Source organism: Lampetra planeri, chromosome 8 (assembly GCF_965212315.1).
Source record: "Lampetra planeri chromosome 8, kcLamPlan1.2.h2, whole genome shotgun sequence".
Lineage (NCBI taxonomy): Eukaryota > Metazoa > Chordata > Hyperoartia > Petromyzontiformes > Petromyzontidae > Lampetra > Lampetra planeri.
The window spans coordinates 11,569,619-11,581,818 of NC_136114.1; the positions used below are offsets into that span (position 1 = coordinate 11,569,619).

At 43.7% G+C, this 12,200-nt stretch overlaps 1 protein-coding gene across 3 annotated transcripts; it reads right to left on the reverse strand.

Annotated features, from left to right (window-relative positions):
* Positions 1-1,504: 1,504 nt before the first annotated feature.
* On the reverse strand, positions 1,505-10,048 carry LOC144720333 (histone-lysine N-methyltransferase KMT5B-B-like). 3 transcript variants are annotated; one of them, XM_078597026.1, is made up of 10 exons: positions 9,339-10,048; positions 6,779-6,897; positions 6,061-6,203; positions 5,673-5,838; positions 5,446-5,555; positions 4,971-5,137; positions 4,763-4,782; positions 4,497-4,633; positions 4,199-4,386; positions 1,505-4,071 (listed from the first exon to the last, which is right to left on the reverse strand). In XM_078597026.1, exons 2-10 carry the CDS (start codon positions 6,836-6,838, stop codon positions 2,729-2,731), a joined length of 2,334 nt encoding a protein of 777 aa, XP_078453152.1. In that variant the 5' UTR covers positions 6,839-6,897; positions 9,339-10,048; the 3' UTR covers positions 1,505-2,728. The 3 variants fall into 3 exon arrangements, with proteins under 3 accessions (XP_078453152.1, XP_078453150.1, XP_078453151.1); XM_078597024.1 differs by having other exon boundaries at positions 5,673-5,853; XM_078597025.1 differs by lacking the exon at positions 9,339-10,048 and adding an exon at positions 8,351-8,374 and having other exon boundaries at positions 5,673-5,853.
* Between the last annotated feature and the right edge of the window lie 2,152 nt (positions 10,049-12,200).

Genomic DNA, 12,200 nt, shown 5'->3' on the forward strand with positions numbered 1-12,200 from the left:
ACATTGCACCCCCTAAAATCTCTTGTCACGGGGGTGGGCTATGGAGAGGGTGGAGTTCATATACCAAGACACTGCTCATGGTCAGCTTTGGTTTGGCTTGAGACCTCACTCCGAATCAGTCGAGTGGTGTTAACCTTTCATCAGCTCCCTGATGCTGTGAAAGCTACCTGGCTTGTCACTCGACATGAAGCTCCAGATCTTCTCAATGCTTGTATGACGTGGATCCCCTTACAAAAACACCTATATTGGACATATATTCAGTCTGTTCCATCATGGATTTAACCATGCTGGAATATGATATCAGATACCCGAATACTGTATCTTGGCATAATCACATCATTAGACGCCTCCAATTGGAGAGAATGCATCGTTGGGAGTTGCCCAAATTTGCAAGCACGGACTCCCCAAGAAACTTGATTGGCCGGATAAGGCTTGATAGAACATGGACTGATGTGGTATCAGACATTTAGTGGAGTGGTTTTCGATTTAATGGTCCTGTTCTTCACCTGAGGACTGCTGCTTGCGTAGTGGCCGAAACGTCGTGAGAATTTTTTATTATGTTTTAATTTTATTATTTCCCTTCTACGTGACTTTACCGAAAGAACCAAGAAGATGGAGTGGTTTTGTTGAAAAGTGCAACCAGTGGTGTTAAGACCCAGCCTCTGTAGAAGGGGCTCATAAAAAAATGACTTGACAGTTGAAATCAGCCACTCTCTTACAACAACGGGAGGTAGAGAATCGACAAAGGCAGCACACCAGATAGCTAAAACACAGCAAGTTGGCATTGTAAAAAGTACAGGTGGTGCATGTATAGCAGTCACTTCAATTAACTCCTAATATCTGGAATGTCCACTTCCTGCCAGCACTTTCGACATTTCACTTGACTCCGTGCAACTAGCCTGGCACAAGCACTGTGGCGACATCACTGCGACAGACCGTTGTTGAACGGTGGTGCGGTAATCCCAACCCAGCCTGAATTCTTGGATTACCTTACATTATCATCCATGTGAGCTGCAGTGGCATGCCCAGATGATTCATCAAACTTTAAAAAACTGATATATTTAGGCGTTTGTCCAAGAAATCACTGTGCTTCTTAGTATAGTGTTTTCAGAGTTTTGCATGGCCATGTAGTTCAAAGTGTTATTTACAATGAGCAGTCTAAAATCGACTGAAGATATTCCAAACGTTTAATCTGGCAATTTAATAAGACCACGACAATAGTTTTTAAAAATTGCAGTATGCAATCGAGATTGTTTGTAAGTAACCCTCTATACCATGATTTAAAATATCTGCAATGCTTCAAGTCGTAAATGGCACAATAGGTCAAATGGAAGATATCTTTGTAAATTATACATTTTCAGTGGCAGTTACAAGTGTAAAGGAGTTAACATATCCATGTAGTACTGTACTGTTTAATGAAATTGCACCGTTGGAATGCATTGCTAATTCAGCACCACCAATGTACATTACACACTTGCATATAATACATAAAGTGAAAGACAACTGTCAACTATTTTTTTTAATCGGTAAGCATATGGACAAATTATACACATAAAAACGTAGTGTAACAAAGACCAAAATTGATGATCCGCTGCTTTGCATTTTATTCTTACAATCTTCTTTGTTTTATTTTTGCAATAAAAACTTTTCATGAAGGCTTTTGGAAACACCAAAACCAGTGAAGAAAATCTACACCACCCATAGAGTTTCAAAGTTTGCTGTAAAATGCAATGTTTAGAAAACCTCAGACAACTGTGCAGCAAAATTTGCAAGGCCAGTGTGGCTGCATTCAATCAACGATTAAAGGATTTAAAACAGTCACAGTGCGGTTTTTTTTATCACGGTTTTAAAAATACCTTCACACGTTCAGCCACAACATATATGCAGATCTAACTGCAAAGAGCCTTTAACAGGGAGTGTTATACTTGCCACACTACCCTCCTTGCCTCCCAGTCCACCCTTGCGCTATTTGCTTATACTTATTTGGATGCCATGAATTTTACAAGTTAAATGCTATTTGTGTTAAGTGACTTTTCAGATACATTGTGAAACTTCAGCTTCAAAAAACTGCCAATGTAGTAGTCTGCACAAGTGTGATAATATTAGTGCTTTGCATGTAATATGGGTCAGAGCAAAACTGGGATCAGATGGGACAGACAGGCAAGTGTAAACACCCTATTTAAGACATCCATCTCACTCTAGTACTTTAAAGTCAGTGTACTATGTTTACAGCAATTACAGAGGTAGGATATAAAATGCACCACAAGCGCTGCATTAGAATGCACACCATTTATGGAGATCCTGTATATTCAACTTAATTCAAGTTTTGTAAAGGAACTTTAAGCTCCAGATTAAACTCACTATCGTGACCACAGCTTTTGTATCACCCATGTTCTTACTTACTTTTGTTGTCACTTGTAAAATTTGCTGGAAAAAAAAACATAAATAAGACTGAACTACAGTACTGTACAGTGTAGAGTTGTATATAGAGACTAACCAGCTGAGAGTTAAGAAATTTGAAAGCACAGTTGCAAAATCTGATTGCATTTGATAATGCTTTCAAGTTTACTATGGCCCAGCACTATACATGTGAACAAATGAAACATGAAGTGTGATGAGAATTGAACATCTGGTAATGTTATTTCAAGAAACTTACAGGAACAGATAAGCTGCCTCAAGATAAAATGCAGATAAACTCGGGACAGTGACAATTTATGTGCAACGTTTATCAAGTTTCACCATGGCTGTTAATGTTTTGTCTCCGTAGTGCCAGCTCCTTCTGCCGAGAGGAAATGTCAATGTCTATGGAATCGTTTCCAACAATCAGGCGCAACCTTTTAACCTGTGGAAAGTAAAGTACGCCTTCGTCAGGTTCGTCATTATGGCTGTCCTCCCTACACGAGCTACCCTCGCTGGATCCACTACTGCCACTACTGCCACCACTGCCGTGAGAAAACGTAGCGTCCGTTGCAGCTACACGCTCTTGCAGCCGTTCGCGGGACATCTTGTGCTGCATCCACTCGTGCGGACTTGACTCCGAGCCTTCGCCGTTGTCGTGACCAGAGTTGCGTCGCCGTCGCAAAGTCAGCTTGGGAATGCCCGTGTTGTTCTCCAGAATCAGCTGTGCATCGTAGCGGGTGATGGGATGCTTCTTTTTTCGTTTGCTAGGTGAGCCACTTTTGACCCTCTCCAGCACGTGACCATCCACTGCGCCATCGTGCCTTTCGTTTGTAGAGGTGGCAGTGAGGAAACCATTCGGTGACCACGCTGTGGGTGTACTTGGGTCTGCCTCAGATGCTTCTCGATTACAGTCCCATACAGAGTCTGACAGAGGGCTGATGAGACTTGGAGTGAGTTCTGTGGTATCACACGCCTTACCAGATTTATCCAAATTTAAGGGCCGTCTCATTTGCCTTTTCTTCTTGCGGCGGCTACCTTGTGAAGCTTTCCTCTGGTAAGGTGCAAGCTTCACACTGTCTGTATGATTGTCGCTCGCTTCTGACTGCGAAACTCGAACCCGTTCAGTTTGTGCTTCCTCAACATCTCCATCAACTTCCACCACCTCCGCATCGTCCTCATCATTTGCGTGCTGGCACTCTGCAAGCATCTCGTCAAAAGCGGTAGACGATCTGGTCCTTCTCTCACATCTTCTTTGGGCTAGGGGTGCATTAACCAATACAGCCCTCCTGCCTGACATCCTACCCTTCCAAACAGCTTTTCCATTGACACCATCCGCAGCGTGGTTCTTCCACACTAATTTGCCATTTGCCATGCTATCTGACATCCTTCCTTTATACACAGCCTTGCTGTTAAGCCCACCACTGTCTGAGCCCCGGCCTTTCCAGACAGCTTTGCCATTGGGGCCAACACCATTGCAATACTCAGCCCAAGAGTTGTGTTTAGTTGCTGTCTGTCTGGTGGATTTGGCTGGCTTGGTCCTGTTCAGCTTTCTCGATTTTTTTGTGTCACAGCCACAGCTGTTGGGCGTGGTGAGGGTGGAGCTTGGCAGGCTCCATGCGTTTTTGTCTTTCCCTCGGCTCCTCCTGAGCCGACCCGTTGGTCCTTCTTGTACTGCAGCAAAATAGAAAAGCAATGACTACCAAAATTTCAACTACAATAGAGCAATTAAAAAAAAAACCTGCATTTTCTAGTCGAACACAATTTTATAAATGGTGACATTTAAGAACGGTATGCCTACTCAAGTGCTGTTGTTTCTGAAGTAGAGCAGGATTGGCAGTTTTATCCCGACATCCATCCTGGCCTGTCGAGCTCAGCTTTTTTAACCTGTTCATCCGCTTGTCAGTCTCCCGGAAACCGTATTTGCTGTTAGTTATTGTGCCTTCGACGTTGGCTTTCGCTTTTGATTTGAAGGCACCTTCTCCTCTCCTTTAAAAACACAAAATCAAAAGTCAAGTTCAGTGAAATAAAATCGTCACGGGTGTGCTGTATGCCAAATGTTATTGTGTATTGATGTTGCAGGGGCCACACATGCTTACCTCTCACAAGTGTAACATTCGCAGAAATCATTGTTTTCCCCAAAGAAACCATCACCGTAGTGGCAGGAAATCTCCTCACCAGGCTCAATGTCTCTAAGCACCTTCACGCAGGCCGTGTCTCGCCCTGTTGACACGAACTGAAGAACCACGACAATGTTAAATCGTAAGTCAAGACATGGATTCTTTGCAACTGCAAGTGTCCTACCACAAAGCTTATGTGGCATGTTTGCAGTATGTCAGATTGTGCAATAGTACCCAACTTGTACCTTGCAATTCGGCCTGCAGTCTGCAGTTTAGTTCCAAGCCGGTCCATGCAGGTATAACCCAAAATTATGAACAAACAAAAGACACAAGTACAACAAGATTAGATTACTTTCTGTATGTTATGATTATTTAAACTAGCATTCAAATGTCAATAACATGGCATTTACAAGCATATATGCCAATAATAACCATTCGGGTTTTTCATATTACCGTGATTGATGAAGGCTGCAGGACCGAGCCAAAGTTGTGCACAGTTCTTCCGTGTGGAGTACATAACACTGAAGTCATTCACGCCATGACGTAAAAGCATGTTCTCTTCAATCTCACTCAGCTCTGCGATGCAACCCACAAGCAGCTCAATCTTGTCATTCTTCTTCCTGAAAAGGAGTTTTAGAATTACTGTTTATGTGCATAAATTGCAAAAGGCAAGATCTGTAAAGCTGTAAGTTTGCACAGTAAAGACCCTGTCACACCATTTACATGAGTAGACCATTTTATGCCCATGCACTAACTGAAATTCCATATGTCAATATTACTCAAAAATAAATTGCAAATGAATAATTAATCTCAATGAACTCTCACCTGGTGAAACAAATGCTAATAATGTACAGATTTTACACACTCCAACAACAATAACAAAAATCTTCACGATCTTTCTGTACACTGCCAAAGTATGAAATCATACCACGCTCTTGTTGCAACCACTTTAGCCCCGTTTGTTTCCGAAGAGTAGCGATTACACGGCAGGATTTCAAAGCCACTCTCAGTCAAAAATGGACGAAGATACCGGAACACCTGTACAAAGGAACACAAAAATACATCATATCAAAACGTGCCCCACTCTTTTAATCTTAGCTTGATTTCCCATTTATGTTGCAAACATAAAAATCAGATGGTGACATTTACACTCACATGTTCTTTCAGGGTCTGCTCCTGGACTTTGTTCTTGGTAAGGAAGTAGTGGCGAGCCCAATCACCAGATGTCAGACCCAGATAGGCTTTTTCTATATCACCATCCTTCTTTAATTGCTCCATCACTTCCTTCAACTCCTCTTGCCGCCCCTTCACAGGACGAAATCTACAATACAGAGCACTTTTAATGCCCGGCAAAATCAAAACCTTTTAATAAACAACCATGCTTTTCAGAAAATTCTGAATTAATTGGCATCATTTCGACAAAATAAAATAAATGTAATTTGTGGATGTTCGTGTGTAAAGTTACGATAGGAGCACAGGGTGAAATGGGTATATTGAGAAGGCCGCGTGAACTGTCTGACCATGATTTTCCTATGCAACATACCTGATGTTCATCTTATGAGTCTGGAAGGCCAGGTAGGGGTCAAGAACCAGGCTGGTAGCAAGGTCATCATTGTCGCAAAGCTCCTTGGGTGTCATGCCTGTGCTGGGTGCGTAGCGTGAGCTGCGGTTCTCAAACACCATGGCCTGAATAAACAAAAAAAGGAGTCTTAATATTGTTAGATGACTCGATTGTACATAAATATGCATATGGAAACAAGCAAACGTGCATATAAATGGACTTATAATAGGCACATGCTCTTAAAGCCACATGCGCATAATGGTATACAAAAGTATATATTTTATTTTAAACCTGACCTGTGTGGTAATATTTTTAGCAAATGGTTTCGGAATTTTTCCCTCTGAAAAAGCATGTCAAGTGTCTACAAACGGAAAAGCATAGTTCGGCTCTCAAAAAATGACAACCATCAATTTCCAATTCATGCACGATGGTTGTCAACTGCTTGACAAGTTAATATTTTCCTCTTTCCAACAACTACTGGTTTGTTGTGCAAGGCTGACATAAAGGCAGACTCTTCAAAACTGTTAATACAGCTATGGGGATGTACTGAAGTTTGAAAGTGAAATCATTAAAACGTAAACGGGCATACATTTTTCATGCATTTAAAATGAATGCGCTCCCTCCGATGTCAAACATCTGCCGAGTACAAAAAACAACCATCGGCTATTTCGTTTGACATGCGTTGCATCAGAGGACTCACTTTGCAACGTCGAATGTCCGTGCTGAGAACACTGTGCGAAATGTGTGCTGGGGTTGTCATATGGAGACGTTAGTCTCCGTGTCCTACTTCCACCGCCATATCGCTGTCAAATGCCAGACCTAATGAGATTGTATGACAGCACACAAACACAACATGCTTTTAAGATTCCGGCTTGTTATGTAAGCAGGTACATAAAGTTTAACGATTGTAATATATTATCTGACATGCATCAAGTTACTTAATATTAGCGCTGCTTATATTTTTTAAAGGCCAAACTCAACCTCTTTGGCAGATCAGTACCTGAACACATTAATTCACACACTGACCAATAGAGGGCTTGAACGGTGATGCACGTCTCGTGACCTGCAGCTAAATGACATCTTCCTCTAAGTTTTTGCTACTACAGCACATAATTGCACTTCGATTGAGGTGACAACTAATTAAGTTACAATACTTCTACGACAATTACACTTTATTTTTACACTTCAGCTATTTCAGAAACTATTGCATACCATATCAGTGTGGTGCATGCATGCTTTTCAGTGGTAAAACGCAGCTATTTATTTTTAATTTAGGCTCATGGGGATTATTGGGAATGAAGTAAGATGTGAATCCCATTGAACCAATCACCTGTATACAGAATAATAGGGCAGTCTAGATTATTATTGATTCTCGGAGTAGTTTGAAGTATGATTAATACAATCTAAAATCAATGTAAAATAAATTGTAGTCATTCTATTCATAAACAGATACATTTTTTTGGAAAGGGGCATCCTTTTTTACGAGTTAGATTCTGCATATTGCAACAGATTAAAATGCGCTTATTTCAACTTCATTGAACTGGAATCCCGGTCTGTGGTAATAAGGATAGAGTTCTGAAAATGTACACATACAGTATTTACAAAAGTATACTTATCCAACTAAAAACCAGGACGAACATGCAACGTGTCATTTGTTTTTATAACACAGCAAATGCATGCTGGGCCCGTGGAATAACAATGGCGAAATGACTTCATGTGAAAAATATCACAGACAACTCTTATCAGTAAAATGTACGTACAACCAAATGAACAGCACGCGTAAATAAAAGTACATCATGCCAGTTGAATGTTTCAAGTAGAGCCATTCCATTTTGTAAAAATGTTAAGTTATTCGAAACCCACCCAACAAAAGCGGTGAAATTTCGATTCAAATAATTTCGATTCAAATAACTAATAAATGTATCATACTTATTCATACAGACCCAGTGCCCGGTTGCATATAACACATACATTAGATAATTTTCTCAAAAATTTCCTATTTAAAGTGGCAAAAAAAGAAATTTTTAAAAACGAGCCAAAGGTGTTTTACAACCGGTAATATTGGTATACTGTACAGTCCAGTCCTGTACGAAACTCGTGTCCAGCGTTTCCTGCTTAAACCAAGTCTGCTGGAACACACCGGTAACGAAAAGGTGGCTTCCTCCGTAGGCTTGATGAACGTGAAAGAGACTGCCCAATCTCAGTTTAACGTGGAGACAAACAGCCTCATTTATTGCCATTTCGCAAGGGGACAAAAGTGACACATGCTCACGACAAAGCTGAAGGATGGCGAGGTGCCATAGCGAATACGAGGATGCCCTTTGCTTAACGACCTCGTCACCCTAAATACGACCCACCTCGTCGGATCTAGGAAAGGGGGGTAAAGCAGAGTACGAGTTTGGTTACTACAATAACAAACAACACGCTGAATTGTGTGAACTACCGGAGATTGCCGAGTGTAATTGGCATGGGGCCCAATAGATGGCAGTGCTGAGCATCGCCCCCTTGCCCAGCTCATGAGCCAAACATCCCGATGTGGCAGGACTCTCCTGCCAATCGGTCTCGAGACTCGACGAGGCTTCCCAAATGGTGAAACAACTAAAGGATCGACCGGGAGTGCTGTTATTGACGCAAGATGAGATCACAGTTGTCACCCAGCTAAGTCAAACATCTCAATGTAGAATGGACTCTTGAATATCAGTGGTGAGACTTAAGGATTGTAACAGCAGAGGGCAGTTATTGATGCCAGTGTCACCACCTAAAAGCCAACCATTTATAAGAACGAAAGGATCCTCCTGAACAAAAAAAGTATTAGAATTCGGCGAGCTTTTTCCGGGTACGTCGATTATCAATATCGATTAAAGTGAAGCTACACCTTTATGCAGCGGAAAACTCTTGAAACAAAACACCCACACCCGGCATAATCTTGACACGAAACCCTACTGGGCCTTGTAACACATAGTATATCCGACAGCACAACGCCGAAATCCACGATTATATTACGATATGTACTGTCAAGTATTGGTAATCACAGCGCCTCCTGCCACCCCACCACGGGCCCCCCGAGCCCCGAGTCCAACCCGGGCAGGCGAACTACGACGGCCCCCGGGGCCCCGAGGCCTCGGCATCTCCGCCTCGCGAGAGAATGGAGAGGGGAGAGGAGAGAAACAACAAAAACCACCACCACTACCACCTCCTTCACCTCCCCCACGGTGTTTACTCCATTCACCTCCACAACCCAAAACCCCTCCACCACTTACCTTCCCGTGTCCATGAGTCTTGTGTCTCGCCCCGTGTCCGCGCCTCGTGGGTGGGGGGCTTTTTGTTGTCTTGTTGAGCTGAGGGTGGCCGTGGGGGGCCCAGTGGGGGGCCGCCGAGCTCCACCGTTTGCAGTTGTTTTAGGGGGGCCGGGGGCACGGTGCCCCCCCCCAAAAAAATAAGAGCTTGAATTGTTTTGTTCTCTCTCTCACACAAAAAAAGTCGGTGATAGTTGATGCAGCTGGAGGAGAAGGAGGAGAGGGGAGATGAGTGTAGACACGTCCACCGATTAAATGTGAAGAGGGTGGACAAGGAAAATGACACTCCGGTGTCGTGGGGCGGGGGTGAAGAGAATCGTCCGGGGATGGTCGTGGGGGTGGCGGCGGTGGGGTTGGTGGGACACGGGGACCGCTGATTTTCGCGGACCGTCGTCGAATTAAACTGTAGCGGACACAAACCCCACGCACCACCACCACACACCACCACAAACACCACACCACCACACACCCCAACACCACCACCACCCCCGAAGGCGTTCGCGGCGAGAAACGCCGACGCTTAATTACTCGAGGAGACGCGGAGAGCGAGTGTCCGGAGAAGAATCCGAGTCAGCGTTAACAAAAGAGGGTAGAGAGAGAAGGAGAGAGAGAGAGAGCAGGGAGATGAGATGATGGGGGGTGTTGTAAGAGAAGAGGGGAAAAAAATAAAAAGAGACGCGGCCCTCTAGGCCGAGGCTTTCGCGCATTAGGCGAGCGACGGCAGGAAGTGAGCGCCTCGCCCGGCGCGGTGGCGAGAGCGGCCCCCCCCCTCCTGCCGCCACCACCACCAACAACAATGCTACCAATAACCACACACTGCTACCAATAACCACACCGTCAGATGTGACCACACTGCTACCAATAACCACACACTGCTACCAATAACCACACACTGCTACCAATAACCACACACTGCTACCAATAACCACACCGTCAGATGTGACCACACTGCTACCAATAACCGCACCGCCACCAATAACCACACCGTCAGATGTAACCCCACAGTCAGATGTAACCACACCGCTACCAATAACCACACCGCTACCAATAACCCCACCGTCAGATGTGACCACACTGTCAGATGTAACCACACCATCAGATGTGACCACACCACTACCAATAACCACACCGTCAGATGTGACCAGACCGTCAGATGTGACCACACCATTAGATGTGACCATACTGCGACCAATAACCACACCGTCAGATGTGACCACACCGTCAGATGTAACCACACCGTCAGATGTGACCACACCACTACCAATAACCACACCGTCAGATGTGACCACACTGTCAGATGTAACCACACCATTAGATGTGACCATACTGCGACCAATAACCACACCATCAGATGTGACCACACCGTCAGATGTAACCACACCGTCAGATGTGACCACACTGTCAGATGTAACCACACCATTAGATGTGACCATACTGCGACCAATAACCACACCGTCAGATGTGACCACACTGTCAGATGTAACCACACCATTAGATGTGACCATACTGCGACCAATAACCACACCGTCAGATGTAACCACACCGCTACCAATAACCACACCGTCAGATGTGACCACACTGTCAGATGTAACCACACCGTCAGATGTGACCACACCACTACCAATAACCACACCGTCAGATGTGACCACACTGTCAGATGTAACCACACCATCAGATGTGACCACACCACTACCAATAACCACACCGTCAGATGTGACCACACTGTCAGATGTAACCACACCATCAGATGTGACCACACCACTACCAATAACCACACCGTCAGATGTGACCAGACCGTCAGATGTGACCACACTGTCAGATGTAACCACACCATCAGATGTGACCACACCACTACCAATAACCACACCGTCAGATGTAACCCCACCGTCAGATGTAACCACACTTTCAGATGTAACCACACCATCAGATGTGACCACACTGCGACCAATAACCACACCGTCAGATGTAACCCCACCATCAGATGTAACCTTGGCAATCTTAAAAAGTCACCGATGATATTTATCATTTGCGTTCAACGATTCTTCGCTACATTTGTTTCGCTATATATATTTTTGAAAGTACTCGATCACAGTCCGAACATGTTTGTACCGGAGTTATAAAAACTCAGTTTTGTTTAACCCGTGGTAGCCTTTTCACGAGCAATATTATCCACGAGGTTTTTGTTTGGGTTAGATCGCGTGAATATAAATGTGCCGTGAAACTCGCCACCACCACCTGACACACACACCAATTAGTAAGGTTTGTCAGGTCGCCTGATGATGCTGGTTGTAATTACTGGCAAAACGTCGTACTCGAATTGTAAATGTTGTGGGTTTACACTCCAACACACTGGTGTGCTGTGCTAGTAACGAATTGGCATGTTTCGTTTACGTGACAAACCTTACTAATTGGCTATGCCGGTTGGTGGTGGGTTTAATTAAATTCATATTTACTCAATCTAACCCAAAAACCTATTATGGAGCTATAAAGCTATGTTTTCATAGATGTCCAGGAGTGAGTGACTCGGGAGTTTTGGATTTAAATGCTAGACCCTAATATTTTGCTGTTTGGTAAGAGTAAGTAAAGATTACAAAAGTGTGGGTTCTAGATAATACAATAATATATCCTTCAATAAGAATCTTTCTTTAGACTGCATGAATCTGATAATATATTAAGCTCTTTTTCACAGATGTCCAGTATGGGAGGGTGAGCAAATAAAATGTATGCCACTGAAGACTTTTCTTCTGTAGACAATATTAGAAGCACTGGTCGATAACACGTTTGGATGGGAAATTCAAGCTAAGAAAATAGCATGTGCAGATCATG

Coding starts and splice junctions, on each gene's coding strand:
- LOC144720333 (XM_078597024.1), bottom strand. CDS start 6,838: ATGACAACCCCAGCACACATTTCGCACAGTGTTCTCAGCACGGACATT. Junction 5,854..6,060: donor ACTCATAAGATGAACATCAG/GTATGTTGCATA, acceptor GGGCATTAAAAG/TGCTCTGTATTGTAGATTTC. Junction 4,387..4,496: donor GAATGTTACACTTGTGAGAG/GTAAGCATGTGT, acceptor GTGTTTTTAAAG/GAGAGGAGAAGGTGCCTTCA.